Source organism: Mixophyes fleayi, chromosome 6 (assembly GCF_038048845.1).
Source record: "Mixophyes fleayi isolate aMixFle1 chromosome 6, aMixFle1.hap1, whole genome shotgun sequence".
Classification (NCBI taxonomy): Eukaryota; Metazoa; Chordata; class Amphibia; order Anura; family Limnodynastidae; genus Mixophyes; species Mixophyes fleayi.
The window spans coordinates 179,684,350-179,712,202 of record NC_134407.1 but is presented as its reverse complement, the minus strand read 5'-3'; the positions used below and the strand labels follow the sequence as shown (position 1 = coordinate 179,712,202).

Here is a 27,853-nt window from a genome sequence, read left to right as displayed (position 1 = left end):
GAAGAACCAGTCACCTGGGGGAAGTTTCGGCCGATCTCAGGGTAACAGGGACAGCCTGTGCCATGCGGCGGAAATGGTTCTGAAGACCCTTGTCCCCTAAGGGGCCTTTTGGTTCTGGAGGTCGGGATGTAAAGTGGCTCTCCCTAGCTTTGGTGAAGGAGGACCTAAAGTTCTTATTTTGTCCATCTGTGGGGCCTACTGGCACTTGGGGGCTGGAGAAACAGGGGACATTTCCCTTTTGGTAAGGCTCCAAAGTCCCAAGCCGCCAGCACAGTACTGGGTGATTTGGAGTCAATAAAAATAACAAAAACTATTAGCAGGCATTTCCAACAAATGTTACAAACTATAAAATATCTCCCGGATTGGAATCTATGGTAACCCATTATAACATGTTATTCTGCACTCACAGTTTGGCCTCAGATCGTACATATTACTAGAGGCGGAAGTTGAATGGCCATGTTGGTAAAGGCGGAAGTGACGCGGTAACGTGAATGTGGTGTACTGTGCTTCCATCTTCCGATGGGCGGAAGTAAATCTTATTCACGTGTTTCTATTGGTGCAGGGGACGAGCACCACTACGTCCTGTGTGACGTATTCGGAGGGGCCTGAGTTACAACATTATGGTTATGATGGTCTGAATTGGGAATAAACTTCGTAGAGAGACGTGACTTGGAGTGTGGCACAGGACTGTGGTATGTATCTAAGACGCACATAACAAGCACAAGGTTATGTTTTGGCTAGGGAGCGGGCATAGGGAAGTCTTAGGCCTCCACAGTAACGAGGAAGCATTAGATATGCTCTGTGTTTCACGAGCAGACATCATTATGTGTTTTATTTACAATCGAGGAGTTTCAGAGGGGCTATGTGTGTGAGTGGGGTATATGGACAGTGAGTGAGGTACATATACAGTAGATTCAGAGACTGTGAGTTAGGTTCCTGTACAGTAGATTCAGAGACTGTGAGTGAGGTTCCTGTACAGTAGATTCAGAGACTGTGAGTGAGGTTCCTGTACAGTAGATTCAGAGACTGCGAGTGAGGTTCCTGTACAGTAGATTCAGAGACTGTGAGTGAGGTTCATGTACAGTAGAGTTGGAGACTGTGAGTGAGGTTCATGTACAGTAGATTCGGAGACTGTGAGTGAGGTTCATGTACAGTAGATTCGGAGACTGTGAGTGAGGTTCATGTACAGTAGATTCGGAGACTGTGAGTGAGGTTCATGTACAGTAGATTCGGAGACTGTGAGTGAGGTTCATGTACAGTAGATTCGGAGACTGAGTGAGGTATATGTACAGTAGAGTTGGAGACTGAGGGAGGTACATGTACAGTAGAGTTGGAGACTGTGAGTGAGGTACAGTAGAGTTGGACACTGTGAGTGAGGTACATGTACAGTAGAGTTGGGGAGTGAGGTACATGTACAGTAGAGTTGGGGAGTGAGGTACATGTACAGTAGAGTTGGAGACTGTGAGTGAGGTACAGTAGAGTTGGAGACTGTGAGTGAGGTACAGTAGAGTTGGACACTGTGAGTGGGGGACATGTACACTAGAGTCGGAGACTGCGTGAGTGGGGGACATGTACACTAGAGTTGGAGAGACTGTGGGTGTGCAGTGATTAGTTGATAGAATATGCCTAGTGAATACATTGAATTGGTATTAGTAGCCACCAAGACTTGTCTGTTAATGTATTGAACTAAAGGGCTAGTTGAAAATAAGCAGGCGGGGATTTTAAATGTTGATGTGTCACTTCACTAAGCAAGTTTTATAGACAATATCTCTTTCTCTCATTTGGTTCTAGATCATATTCTGTGGACACTAGTTTTATTTGTGCACTCTTCCCATCACTGAGTAAACATGGCAGATTCTGTGCTGGAAGAACTACGTAAACTTGAGTATCTTTCATTGGTCTCCAAGGTTTGCACAGAGCTGGATAACCATTTGGGGATTAATGATAAAGATTTAGGTGAGATCTTGTATTTCTACCTGACTGGAAAAGTGAATGAAGTTTGAAAGAGTTTTTGAAGTCCTCTTGAATATGTGCACATAAGCATCTCCTTTACACTGCTCTGAATTCTGAGAACACTATTTACATGGCCTTGGGGTGAAAACTGGGTCTTATCTGTCACACTGGGGCATATAAGTCTGACAGTGGGAAAGTCAAGCAAATTAATTGTTATTCTCTATGGTTGTATTTTAGAGCATGTCACAGGCAAAGCTGCTGTGTAAATAGTATTCTTTAAAAGTTAAACTCATATGGTAGAGATGCTTATTTCCACTTAGTTCTAGAAAATCACTTTTGGCATTGATATGTATTCAGCTGTTACCAGACTACAACTTATAGAATCCTAAAACAGATCATGTCTGTCTGAGTACTATAAATTAAGTGCTGAAATGGGACCTAGTTCTAAGCTCCATATCATGCAATATTACAGTTGTAAAACTTATTTATTTTTTATTTTTTTTAAAAACAAATATTAATTTTAATGCATGCGAGACAAACAGCTTTAGTTTCTTTTCTGTCATCAAAGTTTATGATTCTCTCTTAAATCACCACTAAATCTAAAACTCTATTACATATGTAAACATATAAGAGCTTGCCAGAATGGAAGCTATTTAAGAGGTGGCCAAGAAGGAGAAATCATTTTTTTTCGATTTATATCACACTTCCTGCAGTGCATTAAATGGCTGCTTACATAGAAAATAAGCGTGCAATGAGATGGAATTCAATGTTATGTACAACATCGGCATCTTAACTCCTGTAAGAACTTGGGAACAGTTGAACAGTCATTCTATAGTCTTATCAGTGTACATACACATACAGATTGAGGTCATAGGCTGACCAGAATTGCCACGATGCTCACCAATAAAAAATAATCTGATTGCATTTTTACTGGGTTTGCTGAATTTATTGGTCTCGCACACAAATCAATGTCAAAGCCCTTGGTTTCAGTTCTGTAGCTATTGAAGAGGTTGTTCATTTTTGGACAATTCTTTTCCATTCAATAGTGCACCCCGCTGTTACCAGGAGGAAGCACTGAGCATCATGGTCTTAGGCAAACTTAAACAGGTAGCATTGTTCTTGGAGAGTAGTGGCTTCCTCCTTGCTATCCTCCAATGCACACTATTCTTGTTCATCGTTTGCATGATGGTGGACTCATGAACGTTGACATTAACCAGGGCAAAGAAGGTCTGCAGGTCATTTGATGTTAACCTGGGGTTCATTGTGATCTTCCTATATTATATGCTTTGCTTTTGCAGTTATTTTTGTTAGGCGACCACTCTTGGGAAGAGTACCAGTGATGTTGAATTCTCTCATTTGTCATTTCTACATTTGTATGTGATTTAAGTTATTTTCTTCTTTTTATTTTTCATGGCTTAGCTGAAAATCTGGACACATTTATGCAGAAATTCAGAAAATTCTAAAGTGTTCCTAAACTTCCTGTTATAACCTATCAATTTTTTTAAAAATATTCATAAAAGTAAAAGAATGACCTTTTACATTGTTTTTGAAATCTATTTTTGTAAGCATTAGTTCCTCTAAGAAAATGATTTAACATTGACAAATATTGTGATCTAAAATTAAACAACTGTTTTCTGTTGCAGCCGAGTTTGTGATTGACATTGCAGAGAAATCCACTACTTTTGAGTCTTTTAAAGTTGCTCTGGAGAAAAATGGAGCAGAATTCACAGTAAGTGATCTGACGAGGTCTCTGCTGCAGGTCATTTAAAAATGACTCTGCAACCTAGATATGTTTTACATTGTACATAAAATTGGATAACTGTTCAAGAACTAGAATGTAAGCTTGCTTGATCTGTAAGCATTCATAGCTGCTGCACCTTGTTGCTTTAAAGTTGGACTACTACCAAGGTAAATATTTTCATAATGTGCACCTTCCCTGTAGCTGCAGCCCCGAGATGCTCTGTTAATTGTTTTTGCTTCTCTCTCAGCCCTGGCGAAAACCTGGGAAGGGAGGGCCGTGTGTGTGGGAGGACCAATCACAAGCCAGATATTGCGGCCTGTGATTGCAGTTGTGATTGATCTTTTCGCTAAGCTCTTCAGCCGCCATTTAAAGTTTGTAATAAAATAATTTTCCGGTACTGAAACAACAGAGCCACTGAAAAAACAGTTGCATCTAGCAGCCCCGAGTGCTCCGGCTAGTGGGTGGTCACCTTTTGAAAATAATTTCCTTGGGAGTAGTGTAAATTTAAGTGGCTATAATAACAATTAAAAAAAATATATAGAATGATAAAAGAAATGTGTTGTTTGACTGATATGGTAAAGAATGAGCTCATGTCAGCGACCAATGTTGACATTAAATTAATTAAACTGTTCTTATAAATTAGTATTACATAGCAATGTCACTGGTTTTGTTTTCATTGTTCAGTATAAACTGAAATAGCATTGTATAACATCACTTAAATGTGGACATTTGAATCCCACATAAATTTTTTTGGGGGGGTTAACAGCAAGTTTTGTAGCACATTTCTCAGTATATTCTTATACTGAGTTCCACCTTTCAAAGTCAAAGAAAAACTGTTTCCAGCAGATTTTCAAACTATTATTTTGTTTGCAGGATTCGCTTGTTAGCAATTTATTGCGGTTGATCCAGACCATGAGGCCACCAGCAAAACCGTCAACAAGCAAAGGTTTGTGTGATCTCTGATTATGGGCACTGCACTGTCCTACTGCACTGATGATTAATGAACATCTGTATTTGGCAATATTAATGTGACAGAAAAATGTTTGAATGTGTTAACCTTTTTTTGGTGTAAAAGTGTTCAGTAACTCAATAATAACAAGCACATATTGTGATGATTACATATCTTTTATATCCACACTGGATGCTTAGGATTCCGACTGCAGCAACATTTCTCCACATGTTGCCAATATTAGTCTGCTGCCTTTACTGTTCCTGTATCTTCATTAATTGGTTTTATATAAGGAATATGTCTGTAGATTGCATTATTAACAAATATGGAAATGTGTATTCACCTTTCATTGTGTATGTGACTTTTCCGCACAGCTCTTGTTTCTGATACACGTGTGTGTGTGTGTGTGTGTGTGTGTGCTCCTTTATAGTTATGTCTCTGATTGTGTTTACCTGTAGCTTCTCTGATGGCAGGGGTTGTTTTTCTCTCTTATGTATCCACAGAGATGATTTTCTGATACACCAGTGTGTGCTTATTTTCCCCTTATTGATTTGTTTAAATTTTCCTATAGCTATGACTTTGATGTACCAGTGGGCATGGCTGTTCCTTGCCCATATTGTCTGCAATCTGCCCTTTAATTATGGCAATTTCCTCCCTATCATACCCTCATTCCTGTCACAGCTATGGCCTACCATACACTGACAGCAATTAGAGGCACACAGCGATTACGTGTGCCTCTTCCTGCACTTGTGTATTGAGGAACGCTTCAATGACAGCAGGAGGGAGAGTTATGCCGAGAGCCTAAATTAATTTTCAGTATAACTCAGTAACGGGCAAAACTGCAAGGGGTAGTGTCGCTATTGGTATCATTTAAAAGTTGGTCACGTACTATGTTTTGTTTTTTTTTTTTCTTTGGTAGTGTCTGATGAACCAGTGTGTGTGTGTGTGTGTGTGTGTGTGTGTGTGTGTGTGTGTGTGAATAATGATTATTGCTGTAATGACAAATAGCAAGGGGTATGTATATCAAGTCTTCTAAAAAGGAAAAGTGGAGCTGTTGCCCAGAGCAGCCAGATTCTAGCTGTCATTTTTATAGAATGTGCTAGATAAATGGTAGCTAGAATCTGGTTGTTATGGGCAACACCACCACTTTTTCTTTTTAGAAGTTTTCGATAAATCTATCCCCACTTGTCCAGTTTTAGTCTGTACAAAATATGTGGCATCGTCTACTATGTAATTTTATTTCCTGCATAGAAATATAGTTTGTTTTTTGTTTTAACGGTTAGACGTACTGGTTAAGCCCAAAAATGAAAAGGAGAAACTGAAAGAATTATTTCCAGCACTTTGCAGACCAGACAACCCCACTGTTAGGGTAAGTACGTTTATTATGTTCTATAAAAAAACACAGCAGTGTCTGTACATTATCAGAAGAATATTGTTAGCAGTGATACTGAGGCTGTCCCAACAGTTAGGCGCTTCCTAAGGGTTTCATAGAACAGTATATGATGTATGAGGGGAGTCTACTGGCATAGAAAAACATTATAATTTATCTAGCATATTTTTAATTAATAACTTGGGACTGTATATGTTTAAGGACCAAATACTTTTTTAAAAAAATAAATAAATAAATAAAAGCTATAACCTACAATAGGGTTTATGGTGTATAGTGTTGGCTCGGAGATTTATCTTCAAATCTTCTGTCCAAGCTAGCATCCAGTGTGAGGAAAATACTTAATGAAGTTTTCGTCAATTAATTAGACATTTCTATATTGTAATGTTCTAGTTTACGTATATTGCTTGTTTAGACAGTCATAGGGCTCATATGTTGTTGCATAGTACTGCTAAGAAGTTAATTATGTTAATGTCAACAGAGTATGCTGGATCCAGAGGACCTGAAGGTAGCTGCTGATGCCTTGAAAGAGCTTGAAGCATTAATGCCCAGTATGGAAGGGCAAGAGAAAGAGAAAGATAAAAGGAGTAAGCACAAGTAGGTATCGCTATTCCTGTGCATAATGCTTGGATTGGCTAACTGCTTCCTGATCAAATATTTTAATGAACTTTTCAAGCATGCATGTGAAATTTATATATTCGAAATATAATTTGTAATTGTGTTTGCAATATGCAGCTGGACTGCCAGGGCTATAGACAATAGTGGTAGCCTTTTGTAAAGCCTGCCAGAAATGTCAAAATGTATGTACTGTCCTCAGGGATAAGAAAAAAAGAAGAAGCCGCAGTCGTAGCAGAGACCGGGATCAGAAGCACAAGCACAGATCTCGCTCTAGATCCAGAGACCGCAAAAAAACAAAGTCAAGTCGATACAGGTCAAGGAGTCGAAGCCCCATTAAAGATCATAGAAGTCGGAGCCCGACCAAAGAACGCCGGAGCCCCATTAAAGTTCATAGAAGTCGGAGCCCTACCAAAGAACGCCGGAGCCCCATTAAAGTTCATAGAAGTCGGAGCCCGACCAAAGAACGCCGGAGCCCGACCAAAGAACGCCGGAGCCCCATTAAAGATCATAGGAGTCGGAGCCCCACCAAGGATCACCGGAATCGAGAGCAGCACTCTGAAAAGAACAATGAGCGCTGGAGAGAGAAGCATGTGGACAGGCCACCTCCTGAGGAGCCTGCTATCGGTGATATTTACAATGGCAAAGTCACCAGCATCATGCAGTTTGGTTGTTTCGTTCAGCTTGAGGGTCTAAGGTAAATATGTAGATGTTGTTGTTCTCCATTATCCAGTGTTAAGATCAAATAGTTAACATTTGCTGTCTTATTTGCAAATTCCTTAAGTAGCTGCTTTTCATTTTTTGTGGAGATAACCGTTTGTTTATGTCCACAGGAAACGCTGGGAGGGCTTAGTGCACATATCGGAGTTACGAAGAGAAGGGCGTGTGGCAAATGTGGCTGATGTAGTAAGCAAAGGTCAGAGAGTGAAGATCAAAGTCCTTTCCTTCACTGGGTGCAAAACCAGCCTGAGTATGAAGTTAAGTAAAAATCAGACTGCACTGTAAATAAATGCTTACTCCATTGTTTGCATGAATAGTTGTAATAGAGCCTAGTCATAAACCCTCTATGCTGTGTATTTTGGTTGCACTAATAGATCTGGCAATAAAAATGAAGTATGGGAAATGAATACAGTCATTATGTCTTCAGTTTGATAGTTGCCTTGCCCATTTATATGTAATTTAATGTTCCACTTTCTGACTACAGGATGTGGATCAAGACACTGGGGAAGATATGAATCCTAACAGACGGAGGAATCTTGTAGGTGAGAACAATGAAGAGGCTTCAATGAGAAACCCAGATAGGCCCAGCCACCTCTCTTTGGTAAACGCCCCAGAGGTTGAAGATGACACCTTGGAAAGAAAACGTCTCACTAAGATCTCTGACCCAGAAAAGTGGGAAATTAAGCAGGTACAATATCTTAAGGGCTTGTATAAACACAGATTTAATTGTTTCAAAAGAACGATTGGCAGTGTCTGAATAATCGTGACCGCCAGTATCAGAAAATGTCTATTGATGTTACTTGTTTTTGAGTCTACACTTACAAAGATTTTAGTTTGGCAAGCAATTTGAGACTGCATTGAACTAGAGAACATTGTTAATTTTCCGAATTTTGGTCACACGTGCAGGCAGAAATTGATAGGGCAGAATGAACTATTTTTAACAATCGATTTTGGATCTGCATTATTTTGTTTTGTTTTTTTTCTTGACTACACGTGCACCAATTAGTAACCAATTACATGAAAACTGCTGCAGAAAGAACGCTTTGAGATCACTTCATGTGTTTCTGAGGATCTCAAGCCTTGCACGTTGCTGATAGTTGATTGTGATGTATGGGCTGTTGTAAACGGACATCTAATCATAGAAAATGAAGGGGGTGGGGCTTTATAAAAAGAACAAACTGTTGTACAAATAACTATAAAAGTGTTGTAACCCTTAGAAAGCTGTCAGACATTTTCTTTCTATAGTATACTAAAAAAAAAAAAGGAAATTAGAATTTGGCTGCTAAAGGATACAGCACAGGTTTCGCAGCTACAGCATTTTCATAGATATCACCCTTGATGCATATACACCACAGAAATGTTAATATAATCACAGTTGTTAATCTTCACCAAGAGTACGAGAATTGCATTCAATTGTGCTTACTTGTAAGTCTTTATTTAAGATTGTGGTGTGTATAAAGCCATGCTGTAACTTGTACCAAACAATCAGACATTTCCTGGGAACTTAGTTATCCATATAAAAGTTAATGTGTGGTAAGTTGCTAATACTGTGATATTTTTTTTATTTTTTTTTTATTTTTTTTTAAAAAAATCGTTGAGTGAGTCTTGTAGTATTTTTAGTGTAGGCACAGTTGTGCCATATTGTAATCATAGTTGTTTAGTGATACAGTTCAAATTTGTATATTGGATTATAAGACATTAATTTTGAATTTCTGTCTTTTCAGATGATTGCAGCCAATGTCCTCTCCAAAGAAGAATTTCCAGATTTCGATGAAGAGACTGGTATCCTGCCTAAGGTTGATGATGAAGAAGGTTTGTAATATATGATAGCATTTTCCTAGGTTACACATTCTGTGATGGACAGGAGCAAATGCTGGTCATTATACATAAAGTCTATGATTCAGTTGGTAAGATCTTTGCAACCTGTATATGGACATGAGTTGTAGAACAGACCGCAAGCTTTACAAGTGTTTCTGTGCCCTTGAGTCTATATGATCTCTTGCTTGTTTAAACATGTTGTCAATAATCTGGTGTTTCCAGGCTTTCCCTCATAATATGTTCTGTACTGTACATACTGTTGATCAATATAATGCTGTATTTTTAGTACATTTTCTCCTGTGCAGTCAGTGTTCTTTAATTTGTTTCATCTCACATATTTTGTCCATCTGTGGCTGTTTATATATATATCATAACTCTTTTACTGTGTTACTCAGATGAGGATCTGGAGATTGAGCTGGTGGAAGAGGAGCCTCCATTCCTCAGAGGACACACCAAACAAAGCATGGACATGAGCCCAATTAAAATAGTAAAGGTAATGTGTTTTTTTTTTGTTTGCTTTAGTTCATATAAAAATATTGATGTAGTGATCTGTTTGGTTGTTGTTGCTTTTTGTTAATAATCCCATCCATAATTGATAAAAAATGTTTACAGAATCCAGATGGTTCTCTTTCTCAAGCCGCAATGATGCAGAGTGCTCTAGCTAAGGAGAGAAGAGAACTGAAACAAGCACAGCGGGAGGCTGAAATGGATTCTATTCCTATGGGACTGAACAAACACTGGGTGGATCCTTTGCCAGATGGTTTGTCTTCTCCTTTCTCTACACATTTTATACTAATATTGCTCACTGATGATATATATTGGAAGCAATCAATGTTGTCAAAGGGTATTTTGGAGACCATGGGGTATATGTATCAAGTTCCGATTTCCGCAAGTCGCCGGAAATTGGTGACTTTGTCGGGGAAATTTAAAGCGGCGATGCTTGTAAAAGCAAGTTTGCTTTAGATTTTCTCTGCAAAATCGCCCATTTCCGGCAACTTGCATAATTCGGAACTTGATACATTTACACTCACGAGTTCAATAGATTGGTAAAAGAAACTTTACACCAGGATTAGGTATATATTTACGAAATGGCTTTAGCCAGATAGAGAAGTGTTGTTCAAATGTACAGTTTATAATAATCCTTGGTGTATACTACTAGACTTACCTTCAACGGGATCAAAGCTCTCTATTTTGAGGTGTGTTTTAGCCGCATTGTAACATGGATGAAAACACACCTTGTTGTGTAACAAGTGCCTGCGTGTGTATATACCAAAGGTATTGTACTCAGAGCATGTGTAGTGTTGACAATAGTATCTTGCCCTATGCCCAATTCACTGTGAAGGGAATGCAGTGTGGATGGTCCACAAAATAGTCATCATCAGATCACTACAAGGACTACACTATCACTACTCACTGACTTCAACCGCTGGATAAACCAAAAATGCAGCTTGCTGCACCGTCCAGCATTTGAAGTCAGTCAATGATGTAAATACTAGCAGTGCAGTACTCCTCATGAATTAGGAATGCAGTGCAGGGTTTCAAATTATGAGTGGCTATATAAGCCCCTATGAGTATGTCCCCTTATACTGAAGCAGTTTATCTGCCAGTAAAGATCCTTCAAGTCCTTTCTATGACTTACCACCAACTTCTACTTATGCAATACCCATCATTCATTTCATTTAGCCTACATTTAGTTATACAAGTGATTACATCACTATTGATAAAAATCACTGTATTAGATTGTGTATCTCAATTAAAAAGCTCAAGATTTTTTTCATATGTTGACCCTTTGGTTTGTAGTTGATGGCAGACAAATTGCTGCTAACATGAGGGGTATTGGGATGATGCCGAATGATATTCCTGAGTGGAAGAAGCATGCTTTCGGTGGGAACAAGGCCTCTTATGGAAAGAAGACACAGATGTCAATCCTTGAGCAGAGGGAGAGTCTCCCCATTTACAAGCTGAAGGAGCAGCTGGTGCAGGTAACAACTGAATCTTTTCCTGGCAACTAATGGCTTCTATGACTTTCCGTAACATGAAAGTGAATGTGGTATGTTATTCCCCTGTTGCGCCACTTCGATCCTGCTAGGAAAATGCTGCATGCAGTGGTCTGACAGTGGAATTGTTATGGTATGGCAGGGGTGCAGCATTTTCCCATTCACTTTTATGTTACACTGAGTGTATCCTCTCTAGAATGCCACAGTTTCTTGGTTGTAAGTTTTAATGGGCCCAACTGGCATTGCCCTAATCCTATAAAGTACAAGGTGGTTTATGTTTGAGCTGCTAATACACAAATGTTAATATTATATAGCGTATTAGAACTAAACTTTATTCAGGTAAAATTTGAAAGTTTAATGAATATTCTAATGTTTATGGAATTAAATGACTATATGATATAGAGGTCCTGTTAGCTGTGTTTACTGTATTTGCTTTTCCATTTTTTGATCAAGCAGAACATAATATACGGTAATCACAAGGGCTGTACTTTTATTGTCACTATGAACTAGGGAAACCTATGGTTCCACAGCTACTTGTATTTACATATGTAGATAAATTTCTAAATTAAATCTGAGTTCTATGCTGAGTACAGCCGGCTGGAGCTTAGGGTGTCTTCTGATCTCTTTACAAGGCATTCTTTTAAGTCCAAAAACTCAGTAACTTGGGCACTGTTGAAGTAGATCTCTGCAGCATAGCATGAACTGTAAGCTCATCCACTGGTTCAAGCTGTGAGGACTTGTTTTATAGTTTAAGGGAGCACCAATTTGTTAATAATATATGTTATATGTCATCTTCTCCCAAAAGGCTGTACATGACAACCAGATCCTCATTGTTATTGGGGAGACTGGGTCTGGGAAAACCACCCAGATCACCCAATATCTGGCTGAAGCTGGCTACACAACAAGGGGAAAAATCGGCTGCACCCAGCCCAGAAGAGTGGCGGCGATGTCTGTAGCGAAACGAGTGTCTGAGGAATACGGTTGCTGTTTGGGGCAGGAGGTGAGTTGTTAGAGGTCATGTTTGAATCTGGAGGTTTAAATTCTAGTGATTGTAAATTAGAGCAAAAAATGATTTTGTGTATATGCACAGTAATTTTTGGGAGGGTTATTTTGTTACAGTCAAATAAAGTTAAACTGTATGATTATAAATCCTAACCCACAAGAAAAAGAAAACAGTGTTTACTAGAGGTTATGATTTTTTTAAATCTGTTCTTGTCTGTGGTTTTGCAAAATACAGTAAAAGAACAAACTATTTTTTTTAAATTAAAAGGTTCAAATACGTATTTTACATCTGAAAAACCTCCTTATTTGTTGTTTAGGTGGGATATACTATTCGATTTGAAGATTGCACAAGTCCCGAGACTGTCATTAAGTACATGACAGACGGTATGTTGCTTAGAGAGTGTCTGATTGATCCTGATTTGACACAATACGCCATCATCATGCTTGACGAAGCTCATGAGAGGACCATCCACACGGATGTGCTATTTGGACTTCTGAAGAAGGTATTAGTAGAGTTTCATCCGTACAAATGAGAGAAGTTAATCTGTGTTATATACTTGATATCACCTCCTAGTGTTGCAAGAAAGAAATGCAAAATAACTACTTTTTTTTCATGGTCTATTTTTGGGTAAAGACCTTTCTGGGGGAGATAGTTTATTTGTATACACACAGCTAGCAGTCATGAGTGGTCCTCTTCTCATCTAAACAAATGTCTGATCAGACTGTAAATTTCTTATTGGCAACAATAAGCTAAGTATCACCTTTTAGCTAGTTGTATTAGGTGTAGGATAATGATGCTTGTAGCACAACTTCACAATAGCACAGTGCAAAGATTAATCCTCCTACTGTAGTACTACTACCCACAGTAGGTGAGGGTTAAGGTGCTGATAGATGTGGGAATTATATATACATAGAGGAGAAGGTTGTAGCTGAAAATATATAATCAGTGGTGATACTTCAATTTTTCTGTTTAACTGCTGTCTGTAACAGGTGCTGTCACAGAACGTACTACATGCCTTTCTGTACACTTTTTATATAAACACATTTTTTTAGAACGCCGCCATGAAAATCACAGGGGAAAGCTATGCAAAAATAGGGTTAGCATGTTTTTAAACATGTTTAGCAGATTGCCCAGTTAAATCGTTTAGAGCACCTGTATTAAATGTATACAACTCCACCCAGTTCATGTCTCTTCTTAATATAGTTAATACATATTTTAATTGTCTTTTAAAAATATTTAGTTTTTGTTTTGTTTTTCCTGTGATTATGAATATTTTAGCCAAAAAGGTAAAATAGCATGGTACAGTTAACAATAAACATATAACTCGGGAAGCTCAAAGCACAGCTAAAGAGAGAGGGTGAGGGATATAGGCACAAGCTCAAAACCTGTGCCCAAGAGGGTGGGCGCGGCTGACAGGTTAAGAGCCACTGGGAGGTGTAGAGAAAAGCAGGATAGAGGGCAGAAGTTCCAAGAAGAGGCGAGCTGAGCAGCTGGAGAGCAAAGTTAAAAGTGGTGGAAACAGGAGAGCGGGCCCTGCCCAAAGGAGCCTACAATCTAAAGGGGGGGCAGACAAACTGAAGACACAAGGGTGTTACGGAGATAGTCACACGGAACGAGAGAGAGGAAGGGAGAAGAAAGGATGAGAGGGAGAGGTAGTCGACAAGGTGGGTAGTTAAGCGGATGACTGAAGGGCTTTTAATAAAAGATGGGTTTTTAATGCCCGTTTGAAACTGCACAGATTGCGGATTGTTCTGATAGAGCAAGGGAGAGCATTCCAATGGATGAGGGCAGCACGGGAGAAGTCTTGAATAATAATAATGTCCGTCATGCTATGCCTTTTTGCCTTGGTCTCCAACATGAACCATTTCTGCACTGTTGTTCATTATTAATGTGTTTCTCATGTCTGTGTTTAGTTTCGCTTTCACACTTGTTACAGTATGGCCCAGGCAGTTCTTTTCTATTTAAGGTCGTCTTCCAATTTTTTTTTATGTGTATATAATTATCTCTTCGGTGAATCTCCCATTCAAAGATCCTCGTGCATGTTCCCTTTTCAGTTTTATCTATCAGCTCATATGAACAGGAGCCTCACATTTTATTATAGGCTTGTTGTTTATCATCTGTTTACATTAAAGGTTTCTTATATTGTAAATACAAAATAATAATAGAAATAAAAGCACATTTTATTTTTATTTCTTTGTAGACTGTGCAGAAACGTCCTGATATGAAACTTATTGTGACATCTGCAACTTTGGATGCCGTGAAATTTTCCCAGTATTTCTATGAGGCTCCAATTTTCACAATTCCCGGCAGAACATATCCGGTAGAGATCCTTTACACTAAGGAGCCTGAGACAGACTACCTGGATGCTAGTCTCATCACTGTTATGCAGATACATCTGACAGAACCTCCAGGTTTGTAGCATACTTGACTAGAGTATGTGATGATTGTTTACAGTTTAAGCAGCACTGCTTAAGTGTTTGAGTACATATCTTTGGGCAATTTCAATTTGGGGTAAAAATTTAAAGTTGGATGGAATTAGCTGAGACACAATAAAGAAGAATATCTTGCTTATCTATTTGTGCTCCCCCTTTCTGGTCGGTCTAGTGTTGCCTCCAATGGTTTTGAACAAGAAATCCTCTCGTCTACTAATGCAAACTTTGTTCGGACTGCAAACACAGTAGCTATTTGAACCAAGCCTGTCTGAGAAGGAGAGCGAGTCTTCTGCTTGGGACCATTAGAGAGAGTGCTGGCCCTGGCTTGTTTTTATTTGTCACAACTTATTTCACCCACCACTAAATTTGGACTTTTTGCTGTAATTATTTAATTGTCTTTCTCAGCCAGTGTGGTTTCTCAAGTTTTAGTGGCACACTTGGGGTTTCTGGGTCCTGGTCTTAATCTTGGCGCTTTGTTGCCCTGCACATAGAAGTTCCTGAAACCCCTAGCCCTGGCAATCTGTATGCAGAGCATAATGTCCTCCCAATCCTCCAGTGTTTAATTAGTATATAGTTATCTGTATTTACATCTCAGGAACTTAAAAAGTTACAGTATATTGTTGTTAAACTTGTCAATCTGTCATCCTATGGGGGACCCTGGACTTTGGGAATATAGAGGCTCCGCAACGAGTTTGGCACTTAATTTAACATCTACACAATATCTGGAACTCCTCTCCTTCTATATCCCCATCTTGCAGGGGACATCATTATCCTTAAACGTCCATATGAGTAGAGTGCTTTGTACCATATTTCCTCCGGCAGCATTTGTTATATTCTTTTATTTTATCAATTTTCAACTGTTGTGGCGGTCATGGGCATCCGTTTAACTTCTCTGGCTGTATGATGTCAGGAGTGGTTTCACCTAGTGCTGCCCACACTCCCAGGAAGGACTGCTTTGTGTAGTGCCTGGGGACCCTCTGCTACTGAAGCCGTTTGAATAAACCCAGCAAGCATCCCATCACTCACTGAGGGAGCATCTTCATGTGAGTGACGTCTCTCTCCCCGAATAGAGAGGAGAAATTATAGTTATGGTCAGCCATCAGCAGCCTGAGCCCTACACAAATTTAAGAGGTACATAGCATGGCAGCCAACAGTAGGCACTGTTGAGCAAAAAGGGGAGGGGGCGGGCTATACCTAATCCTTATCTGTTATGTTCGATAAAGAGTGGTTCCAGAGCCATGCTAGTGGGATGGCGTTAATTATGGTTTTTACTTTTTCAAAATGTTCACTAATGCCTTCTCAGATTTGCAGATTGGGCTCAGCTTTTTTGGCCATGTGACAAGTTCATGGCTGTTATCATCATCATCAGTTATTTATATAGCGCCACTAATTCCGCAGCGCTGTACAGAGAGCTCACTCACATCAGTCCCTGCCCAATTGGAGCTTACAGTCTAAATTCCTTAACACAAAAAGAAGAGTGATAGAGACTAGGGTCAATTTAGATAGCAGCCAATTAACCTACCAGTATGTTTTTGGAGTGTGGGATGAAACAAGAGCACCCGGAGGAAACCCACGCAAACACGGGGAGAACATACAAACTCCACACAGATAAGGCCATGGTCGGGAATCGCTAACCACTAGGCCACTGTGCTTACCTAGTAATGGCTGCTCTTCTGAAGTCTAGGGGTGTGACTTTACCTGGACAATGTGTTGATCAAGGCAGGGTCCCTGACTTTGCTTCAGGCCAATGTTCTAGTGTGAGCCCAGACCCATGGGTGGATCATCAATTACTATAAATCCAATCTAGTACCTCCCCAAAGGATTGTTTTTCTAGTGCTGCTGTTTAACACACTACAGCAGAAGTGTTCTTTCCGGAAGACAAGATAGACTCGTTACAGGGACTTGTAAAATGTCTAGTGGCTCTCGTACAACGTCTTTTCTGTTTTGCATGAAAGCCTTCGGGAAGATTGTCTTGACTTTTGAAGAGGTGCAATTTGCATAGTTCCATTCAACGGCTTTCCAGGTCATATCAAAATCGACGTTACACCATCACTTGACCAGCCAGTTCATCATGCACTCTAAGGATGTATCAGATGATCCTCTGGGGGCTGAAGGACAACATCGTCAACATGGGTTGCTCTTTGTTATTTTGGACTGGACAATTGTGGCGACTGATGTGAATGTGAGCCTTCAGGGTTAGGGGCTACACTCTACATTGTCTTTTTTTCCGGCCTTTGGTCTCTGGAGGAGTCAAAGCTTCAGATAAATGTGCTAGAGTTGAGAGCAGTTTTAAATGCTTTAGCCAGAGGACATGTTTTATTGCGAAGAAAAACCATAAAAATTCAGTTGGACAAATTCTTGACGTTTGCATCCTTCACGGAGGCACCAAGAGCTCCTTTGCAATTACGGAAACAGCAGGATAATGTGTTAGGCAGAACAGTGTATTCCAGCAATATCGGCTGTTTTCATAACGGATGGAGAACTGGAAAGCAGATTTTCTCACTAGGAATGCCTTACATCCTAGAGAATGGTCTCTATGTCCTGAAGTGTTTTCTGCTTTCTTCTCTAATTTCTGTCCTGTGGGGGTTGATTTCAAAATAAGAGTTCCCTGCAGGGTGGGGATATGGAAGGGAAGAAGTTTAAAACATAGCACAGATTTTAAATGAAGTGTCAAACTGCTGTCTGAGGCTCTATATCCTAAGGTCCAGTGTTCCCAAATAAATTCAGATAAAAGTATTTATTTACTGCAAGTGTAAAAATTCTGTTTTTGCTCTACTCAGGTGATATCCTGGTTTTCCTAACTGGTCAGGAAGAAATTGACACTGCCTGTGAAATCCTGTATGAGAGAATGAAGTCTCTTGGCCCCGATGTGCCTGAACTGATCATACTCCCTGTCTATTCTGCATTGCCCAGTGAGATGCAGACAAGGATCTTTGACCCAGCTCCTCCTGGGAGCAGGAAGGTAATGAAAATTTCCTTGTGGGACTGCCCATATGTTGATTTAAAGCAGTAACTACACCCTATGAATAGATTTTAGCTTCACTGGGCCTGATTAATGAAGGAAAGTAAGGCAAGAAAGTGGACAGAACCATGTTACAATGCAAGGGGTGCATATTTGTTTATTATTTTGCACATAAGTTAAAATCATGGCTCTATTTTCACGTAGCACATAAATACATCATAGCTTTATTTTTACACTGAAATTTAAAGTTGTTCTAGGACGTGCCCTATCCCAACTATAAATCTATCCCCACAATTTAAATGTAGCTCCCCCTCCAATGCAACATGGTTTTGCTCAAGTGCAAAGTTACAAATTTTTTGTATGGCATGTGATTTTATGCACCACTTGAGTTCAGTAGTTCAACCTACTGCAACCTCCTCTTAACTGGCATTGCCCACTCTCATTTAACCCTTCTTCAATCCAATTTAAATGCCACTGCAGGACTGATCTTGGTCTTATCACCACTCCACATCTGCTGCACCACTCTGCAAATCCCTACTCTGGCTCCCTGTGTTTTCCAGAAACCAACTTGTATTATTCACCTTTACCTACAAAGCCCTCAACATCAGCACCCCTTAATACATCTCAAATCTCATCACAAAATACTTTGCTTCTCGATCTCTTAGATCTACCTCTGACCTGCACCTCAATGTCTCTAGCAACTACCTCTTTATCCCACCCATAAAAGACTTGCTCCCCACATCTGAAATGCCTTCCATGCCCGATCAAATTCTCCCACAGTCTTCAAATTTTTAAATGTGCTCTGAAAACCCATCTCTCTATTAGATCTTATCCTACTCCCACCTATTCTACACACACTAACCCACACAACTGTTCCAATCTTCACTCTGATCCACACTAGCTCATCTTGTTTCAAGTTTTCTCATGGTCATGGCCCTCTCTACACTTTGTTTTCATATATGTATTTATTTTGTCTACCTCTTAGGTCCCTGTTCTCGCCTTTGTCCAGTGCTGTGGAGCATTGTGTCACCTTATAAACTAGAATAATAATATTTTTTTTTATTATTATTTAATTTTTTAAAATAATGACATCATCATCATACAGTATTCAAGCTTCTGATCTGAGTGTATTCCAAATACTTTAATATCAATGGCAATACAAATCAAAATGCTCAATACATTAAAACACATATTTATTGAAAAACTAAATAATGCACCTAAAATTGTTGGAAATGCAAAAGTTCAACTATATCTGTTTCATGACTTGAACTGTTGCAGTAAACGACCACAGACAACAATTTTGAAAAAAAAAAAAGTTATTATGTAAACACGGACTGTCTGTAATGCACAGCCAGAGGAAAGACACTGGAATGCTGGAGCCATAAGGACGCCAAGTTCTTTCCGTCAATGGAAAGCCTGGACCCTGCTTCACAGCACAACGTGAACTGTTTTATTACTTGTCATAACAAATCCTTATGGGAATATCTGGTTACTAAACACAGGCCAGCAGCTTTACTATGAATGGGGTACAGTAACCTCATAGGATACTTATGTTTATGTTTTTATACATTGGTACTCTGTTTCGGATATTTAGAATCTTTCACAGCAAGAAATATACAGGTCTCTTTCTGTTTTGGATTACTGCTGACCTTACAGGGGTTCATTGTTCCAAAGTATGCTTTATGTCCTAGGGTGCAATGTGACGCTCTCTTTCTGTTTGTAGGTCGTCATTGCCACCAACATTGCAGAGACTTCCCTCACTATCGATGGGATCTACTATGTGGTGGATCCTGGCTTTGTAAAGCAGAAAGTTTACAACTCCAAAACTGGGATTGATCAGCTGGTAGTTACTCCCATCTCACAGGTGAGGATTTGGGGAATGCTAACCTCTTTCCCAACCGAAGGTGTGCCTTAATGTCACTTTGTTAGTAGTTGGATGTATTTTGTCGGTAATATACTTCTCATTATTAGTTAATAGTGTGGGAAAAAAAGTGTTTTTCTTTTAACTAAATTTTAGTGTGTTTCTTATCAATGTTACAACAAAATGTATTATTGTTCACCGTTTTATTGATTTGGAAACAACGTATGCACCGCAGTTACATGTTATATCTCCTGCTTTGTACGGTCAATGTACCTGTAGACTATCTATGACTCACAAGTTAGATGACTAGATCTCTTTTAAGCTTCCTATTAGTTTTACTTTGCTATAGGCAAATGTCTGTGTCCAGTTATATATGCTCAGTGCACACTTGCTTGACAATAAGTGCCGTCACTTGCTTTACAGCGCTTATTGTGAATACAAGAAATTGACAGATTGTGTACCAGAATAACCTGAACACAAGGAGAACTTTATATAATCTGTGTTTTCCCTCTTATATCGTATGAACAAAATAAGAAGGATTTTAAAATGATGTGCAGGGCAGTGTTATATTTTTTATTAAGTATGAATTGGTAACACAGTGTTTATATGTGGGGGTATTTTTCTCTATCTACAGGCCCAAGCCAAGCAGAGAGCAGGTAGAGCAGGAAGGACAGGTCCCGGGAAGTGTTACCGACTTTACACTGAGCGTGCCTATCGGGATGAGATGCTCACCACCAATGTGCCTGAAATCCAGAGAACCAACTTGGCCAGCACTGTCTTATCACTTAAGGTATAGGAGCTCTCAACTGAGTACACATGTGTAGGAAATTGAGATAAATACATTATATTGTGTGGTTTATGTGTCCTGCATTTCCCAGCATTCCTAACTGCAATATATGTTACTCTCTTTAGTGTTTAATTTACCACTCTAGCATGGTGAGCTATACCCATAGTTCTTAGTCCCACCATGCTACTTATCCTTTATCATAATGACACTCTGCCTCACAGAGGTCACTAAGTTACTATAAGACTCAGATTTACATATGTTGTCCTGTGGTCCATTGAGTCCCTACAAAAAGGTCCCATGGGTCCAATGCTGCATGAATAGGAAGTTCATAGAGGCTGGACATCAGCAACAACGATCGGCTCTTAAAAAGACCCATCTGAAACTCAGAGCAGCATGTAGTCCGTGCAGCATATTTATTCAACAATTACATGGCGCCATTTGATTATGTTGTAAATAATGCATGTATTATTTATTTTTATTACAAATGTTAATGTAGTTATCTGGTTTTATGTTAAGGCTATGGGGATCAACGATTTGCTGTCTTTCGATTTCATGGATGCCCCCCCTATGGAGACCCTCATCACAGCCATGGAGCAGCTATATACCCTTGGGGCGCTAGATGATGAAGGCTTGCTAACGCGCCTGGGAAGGAGGGTAAGCACAGCTTAGTGGTAACAGATATCCAGCATCTCTTTCTGTCTTAGAGCAGTGACTCGTGCTGTTTGCACCACAAGATGTTCTTTTGAACAGTTTCCTACACTGAAATTTAAATAAAACTTTGGTGCAGTTTCCTCTTTCGTTGCTTCAGTATTAGTCTAGTCAGAAATCTACATCTTGGGCACAATGTCTTTGAGCCTGTTTAGCAAGAATTCATCAAGTTATTCCTTGTTTACTCTTTTCTAATGCCCATTTATGGTGGGAAATGTACTTACATTATGTTCATATCCTTTTCAGATGGCAGAATTCCCTCTAGAGCCTATGCTGTGTAAGATGCTGATCATGTCCGTACATCTTGGCTGCAGTGAGGAGATGTTGACCATTGTGTCTATGCTGTCTGTTCAGAATGTGTTCTACAGACCCAAGGTACAAAGCGCATACTTCAAGCTTCAGTGTCTCTGTAAAACAAAATGTCTAAAATAGATGTATTATAGAGAATGTTTGGAAAGGCTACTGGGTCATGTGGCCACTATGGGGATGTTTTAGGGTCAACAGATATTGCTTATGAAGACCTGAATATCAAAGCTATATTATCTGTGTACTCTGATCAACACTTTTTTATAGTGACAAGTGAATTTTCATTCAGTATTCTCTATATATGGAGAAATAGTTCATATTCATTCGTTTATTTTTGTTGTTTTATTTCACTTTTCTACTGCTTTTCATCTTATGCCAAAAATTAAGTGTCATACTTGTATAAATAATAACTTCATTATGTGAGTGCCTAATCCCTTCTAAACCTCTCCAACACACTTATCTTACTGAAGGTAGTGGTGCCACCATGCAGAGTACAGAAATGAGTAATAGCACTCAGTGGAAACTACTTTTTGATTAGGTATTTATATTGTATTATGTTACTGTGAACGCCACGTTCATCTTCCATGATTTAACTCTTACTTGCAGGACAAACAAGCTCTTGCTGACCAGAAGAAGGCAAAGTTCCACCAGACTGAGGGAGACCACCTGACACTGCTGGCTGTGTACAATTCCTGGAAGAACAACAAGTTCTCTAACCCCTGGTGCTACGAAAACTTTATCCAGGCTCGCTCTTTGCGGCGTGCCCAGGATATCCGCAAACAGATGTTGGGCATTATGGACAGGTGAGACAGAACACTGATGTGTTTCACAAAGTGGGAGATGAATAACTCAATATATCAATTTTCATAGCCTGCGGTTTCCTCTGTACCAAACCAGTCTGTATTTGAAATCCACTACATCTGTAGATATTTTCCAGTATATGGAAGTAAACGTAAATTCCTCTGGCAAACATGCATCCAATATTTTTTTTTTTTTAACTTCATAAGAAGCCAGTGACCTCACTGAGGATCTTATTGATGTCATAGGTGCCTAGTCAGTACTCCTTTTCATATTGATTCATCCCACAAATGGTTACCTCTGCTGTACGTAGGTGACATATTTTTTAATGCAAAAATTATATCTGCACTATGGAACTATGTACAGCACTCAATAATAAATTGTATCTTCAATTTAAAAAATGAATGCACTTTGTTTGACAGATAACTGTAATGTCCCTTGTGGAACACTAGAACTGGCGTATTTATTCTCCTATGCTTTTAGTTTATATTTTAGTCAGAGTTTTATTTTAATTTCCGAATGTCTTGTTTGTATGAAGGTGGATTGTTTTGCTGTGCAAGTGACATAGTAGGTAACTGCTGGTAAATCAGTCCTGCCTGTGGACATTCAGTTGACCTAGTAGGTTTACAGCCAGCATTATTAAATTGTTTTAACTTATTTGTTTTCTACCAATAATGTGATAAATCTATTCAAACAGACATAAACTGGATGTCGTGTCCTGTGGAAAAGCAACAGTGAGAGTACAGAAGGCTATATGCAGTGGATTCTTCCGAAATGCTGCCAAGAAGGATCCTCAAGAGGGATACCGGACCCTCATAGACCAACAGGTGGTCTATATTCACCCATCCAGCGCTCTATTTAACAGGCAGCCAGAATGGTAAGAGAGCTTTCGTTCTACGTTCTACAGTTCACTATCTAGCAGGCTACTGTAGGTAAATTAAAATGGAAGGTAATGCTGAACCTAAGAAGTGACATTTCAATTTTAAAGCCAAGTATTCTAACCATAATTGTTCCATGCCAAGGTTTCTCTGCTGGTGTCTTACAGATGGTTCTCTTGGCATAACAGCCAGCAAAATGTTGAATTGAAGCTGCGCTGTGCAGGTCTGTCAGACAAGCTGCAGATTCTCTCTACATGTTGGGGGAGGTGGATTTAGGATTAATAATTGGCTTCCACTTGGAGATCCTCTTACCACAAAAAGAATTTTGAAACCTCTTGCTTTAAGAGCTAGATAGGCTTGATGCAAGTAGAGACACCAACCTGAACAAACTTACTGATATCAGATTTCCATACTAGTGAAAAATAAGTGTCATAAATAAGTATTGAAATCAGCAGTGTAAATGTTCCTAAGGGGTTTTCATGTTTCTTCTTCAAAGGGTTGTGTACCATGAGCTAGTCTTAACCACCAAGGAGTACATGCGGGAAGTGACCACCATAGACCCCCGTTGGCTTGTAGAATTTGCCCCGGCTTTCTTCAAAGTCTCGGACCCGACCAAGCTCAGCAAGCAGAAAAAGCAGCAGAGGCTGGAGCCCCTCTACAACCGCTACGAGGAGCCCAACGCCTGGAGAATATCTCGGGCCTTCAGACGCCGGTGATCTGCCTGCTGATAGAGACTAATCAGACTGTGACAGACTGTAGACTACTGCACAGCAGACTTCATCTCATTCTCTGCTAAAGAATGGGAACTGCCTGTTTGTTTTTTAATAACAGACTTCATCTTTATGGCCATGTGTAACATATAAATATTTTTTTAAATGTTGATACGTTGTCCAGTTTTGAGACATACAACACAAAGCAAAATGTGTCTGGGATGTAAAGTATATAGAGTGACAGGTATTTGTGAAGTAGTAATTACAGTAGGCAAGTTGCGTGTCATGCTAATATATCACAGAGGTCAGAGCATAAATGATCTTTAGAATTCAGTAAAGCTCGCCTATCATGCAAATAACTTGGTGTCACAACACATACATTTTCAAGACCTGTGGCTGAAAGTCAATGACTAGCTAACATGTTTTACGTTACCTTGATAAACAATAACTAAAAGCCTTGCTGTGAATACAACTGTCAGGAACAATCTGCAAGAATGAAGTACAGTGGGTTCATAAGCGACCTCTCATTCCTTCACACTTAGCTGCTGTGTTCCCCTGTAAGACATAGACCCTAGTGGCCCATCCCACTACTCGTACTGCTCAGTCATCGCCTGGATGTTGTTCCGCATGTAGATCATAACTGATAACCATTTAGCTGTAAATTATTCCAAATAAGTAAAATTAGGTCTATTTATTGCATACCTACAGGTAAAGGGGTTTTCACCAGGAAGGTATCGCAAAGCTGGAATAAATCTTATATGTAAGTTTATGTGACACCAATTTATTTTGCATGAGTTTCTTTTATGCATTTGCAGGTGCTACTATATGGTTTTCAGATTTGTTTAATTCATAAGTGTCGGTGATATCTCAAACACACTCTGCTGGTATGTGAAACTGCCAGAGCCACTAAACCTAAAGAAGAAACGGATCTATATAAACAGGCATTGTGTAACACACACACGAATATACATGTGAAAGTGCCTGCACCCTAATAGGCTCAGAGGCTGCCCTTCCAACCTCCCCAGGAGCACAGTTTTATCTCAAATACCATATCTTTATTTCCTTTACTGTCTCCACCTCTTATAAGTTCTAACGGATCACTGAACCTAAGATACCATTTACCATAGAGAAGTCTCCTTCATGTGTAATACTCCTATCACAGCACATCTTGGAGGCTGGTCTGATATCATTGGTGACGTGCTAGATTTGAAGGCCTGAAGATGACATATTAGGTAAATGAAACGCAAAAGGAATCTGCCCCCCTTGTACTAGTCACAACTGTTTGAGGTTAAAGACAGTCGGTAAGACTGCATAGGAATAAATTCTTTCCTCACATTCACAACTCAAACATTCTTGTTTTAATTAGAGCTTGTAACTTTTTCATATATATTTTGAGAATGTTATTCTATTATATGATGCAACTTGTATGTTAGGGTTACTGATCCTTTGATTAACGTTTCCTTTCTGATCTTGGTTTCCATGTATGCTGTTAACCAGGATTAGGAATGTAAAGTGCTTCTCCCTATGGGATAGTTTATTTGTAACCTACACTCATGTTCTTACAGAAATTATGGTCTCTACACAACTGTTATTGTATCTATTTGTGTGAGTAAACGCTTTGGTGGCTTTGTAGTTTTTATGGTTTATTGTTGGAGAATTTTTGACAAATGGGGCTGGGCGGTAATGAAATTTGTTGTGATCAAAACTTTACAGATCACATTTTTAAGGGGTTTTCTACCTTTAAGATTTGTACACACCCTTCTGCAGATGTTACTATATGCATTGCTTTTTGTGGCTGCCTTCTGTGCCCCCCCCCCCGCCCCCCCCATCCATCTACCAAGAACAGCTTTATTGTTTATCCTTGGATACCACATATAACTGCTGAGGGACTTTTGCCATATCTAAGGTCATCAAAATTACTCAGGCTAAAAGATATGATGGTCTTGGTGGGAAAAAATGCGTTAAAGCTGTTGGTGACATTATTGAAAATTGATGCAGAGGAAAGAATTGTGTTAACTATAGCAATCTAACTACTAGAAGAAGAAAGTTTTTATGCAACGGTTTTCTTAAATGTCTCAATGTAGTTAGAAAAATTTGTACATTTTAGAAAAAATTGCAGGACATAGGGGTGGCGATTGGTTAATATCCTAATCTACTGTAAACCGTACAAATATACTAAAATGTCTGTACTTTTATAATATATTCCCTCCCCACAAACCATCTTTCTGTGATCTTAACGAGTGTTACACATCTGCAAGCCACCAGTCCTAGCAAGAAAGCACCTTATTCACCAATCTCCAGTGGGACATCTGCCCCCTGGACTGGTCCCATAGTTGGGCTAGCTTGGGCTGGACCACCTGCATTTTTTTTTCCCTTTTAAAATGTTCCCAATTTGCCCGTCCTCCCCTGCCTATCTCCCACCACAGCTTTAGATTCCATATAAAGCAGCCATCAAGACTAGAGTTGGACAAACACTGTATACACTGCCCTGCAGCAAATCTGGTGCCCGGAGCACACTGGTGTTGATATAGCCGTAAAACTTATGTTTGTGTGTTCTATATGAAGACTTGTTGGTGCCTTGTAAAATATTTTTCTAATGTGGCTCCTACCCCAAACTGGATCTTCAGGGGCTGCTACATGCAGTCGGAGTTCTGCGGGTATTGTAATGCAGAACTGACAAATTGAGTTTAACCAACATTTAATGGCTATGGAAAGGGGGAACCAAACGTACACAGAGGTAGTGACTTCTTTACGGAGACTTCTGCAACACCGCAGAAGTGGTGGAAAATATTTTCTTTGGTGCTAATGCAGCTTTTCATATTTCAGTATAAGTGAACGGTGCACAGGTCATGGTGTAGGAAGTTTAATAATATCAGGGATAATCTGTAAGTTACCCAGAGCGTCTCCTTTCCTGGTTGCAAGTGATGTCATCTGGGTTACATGACCGAATCTTGGTTGACTTTATGAGGGGGTTGTAATGTAAGTTGGTATATAGATTTGCAGTTCACAGTGATCAGCTATATAGGTTCACCATTAACTTTTCATGGCTCAAGCACACCCAGCTTTTATTTGCAAATTGACACCTCACAGCCATGAGAGGTGAACGTATATAACTGTTCTGTTCATTGCAAACAGCAAATATCCTTGATGTGGAGTTAAACATCCCAGAAAAAGTAAACCAGCGGGGAAAAGGATTGGACATTCAGATCCTGTGACCCACATGTTGTCATTTGCAACAAGGAAGTGCTCAGAGATTTGAGTTAACACGGATACTCTGGTTTACTTGCAGATAAGCAGTGCTTTTTATTTATGTGCTTTATTTTTAGACATATTAATAGTATTAAACTTGCTATATCATTTGTACATCCTGGTTACTCCTGTTGTAGAACATCTGGCAACAGCACTGAAAGAGTGAAGATGCACAAAAGCCATAATAGCAGCCAAGACCACTGAAGATGCAGTACATGAGCTTTTCCACTTAGTGGCAGCATGGAGACTTTGTTACACCATTATTAAGCACCTGCAGAGTTCAGAGCTCACATCTTCGAGCTACTACACTAGTGACATTATGTGAGATCATTGGAGCGATCTCAAGCTCTGTAACCACATGACTTATATGAGGCATATGCAGACATTGAGGAGAAATTGATAATTAGAAATATAGGAGTGCCAAAATCTAGAGAATGATAGATAATGGGGGTGACTTTCACTCCAGTTCTAGACTGAAATAAAATGAGTGATCAATTAATTGGGATAGAACAGAAAATGGAGATAAGGAATGACAGAAATTGGAGGAGGAGGGGTTGAGGATTAAAAAGTTCCCAGGATTTTGTATTCATGCATACCCTAGTGATGATTGGATGGTCTGCAATTTATTATTGGTCATTTTTATGCTGCCTTGTGACGGAAAAATATGCACTGTATTAAAATTTTTATATTCTATTTTACTGTAACTGCTCCCTTCCATATCCACTACTATAGAATTATGTAGACAGCTAAAACTATTGCTAGTGTCTTACTCTGTTACAGCAGTGTATATGCCCCTTTTGCATGCTCCCGAGTCTCGGTGCCCCCTCCACCTCACCCCATCCATGCTGTACTGGAGTCTGCATTGTAAATAATTATAATTATCAGGGCCCATCTCACATGTGTATATCACAGTATGATGACAGTGTGACTGACTGTGGTGCCCTGCAGCACATCTTGCTTCCTTGGTAGTGATGGAGAA

At 39.5% G+C, this 27,853-nt stretch overlaps 1 protein-coding gene across 1 annotated transcript; it reads left to right on the top strand.

Annotated features, from left to right (window-relative positions):
* Positions 1 to 555: 555 nt before the first annotated feature.
* DHX8 (DEAH-box helicase 8) lies at positions 556 to 25,257 on the top strand. Its single transcript, XM_075177434.1, has 24 exons — positions 556 to 692; positions 1,792 to 1,956; positions 3,597 to 3,682; positions 4,568 to 4,640; positions 5,927 to 6,012; positions 6,512 to 6,627; positions 6,848 to 7,342; positions 7,479 to 7,623; positions 7,850 to 8,053; positions 9,090 to 9,177; positions 9,579 to 9,676; positions 9,796 to 9,943; positions 10,984 to 11,165; positions 11,986 to 12,180; positions 12,500 to 12,685; positions 14,384 to 14,594; positions 17,396 to 17,577; positions 19,301 to 19,441; positions 20,073 to 20,228; positions 20,742 to 20,879; positions 21,180 to 21,308; positions 21,846 to 22,042; positions 22,735 to 22,914; positions 23,412 to 25,257. The coding sequence occupies exons 2-24, from the start codon at positions 1,848 to 1,850 to the stop codon at positions 23,629 to 23,631; spliced, it is 3,765 nt and encodes a 1,254-aa protein (XP_075033535.1). The 5' UTR covers positions 556 to 692; positions 1,792 to 1,847; the 3' UTR covers positions 23,632 to 25,257.
* Positions 25,258 to 27,853: the final 2,596 nt, after the last annotated feature.

Bases quoted from the DNA above. Each gene is read 5' to 3' on its own strand.
- DHX8 (XM_075177434.1), top strand. From the start codon at position 1,848: ATGGCAGATTCTGTGCTGGAAGAACTACGTAAACTTGAGTATCTTTCA. The intron at 9,944-10,983 runs GTTTGTCTTCTC...TTTGGTTTGTAG, and splicing joins GGTGGATCCTTTGCCAGATG to TTGATGGCAGACAAATTGCT. The intron at 20,880-21,179 runs GTAAGCACAGCT...TATCCTTTTCAG, and splicing joins TAACGCGCCTGGGAAGGAGG to ATGGCAGAATTCCCTCTAGA.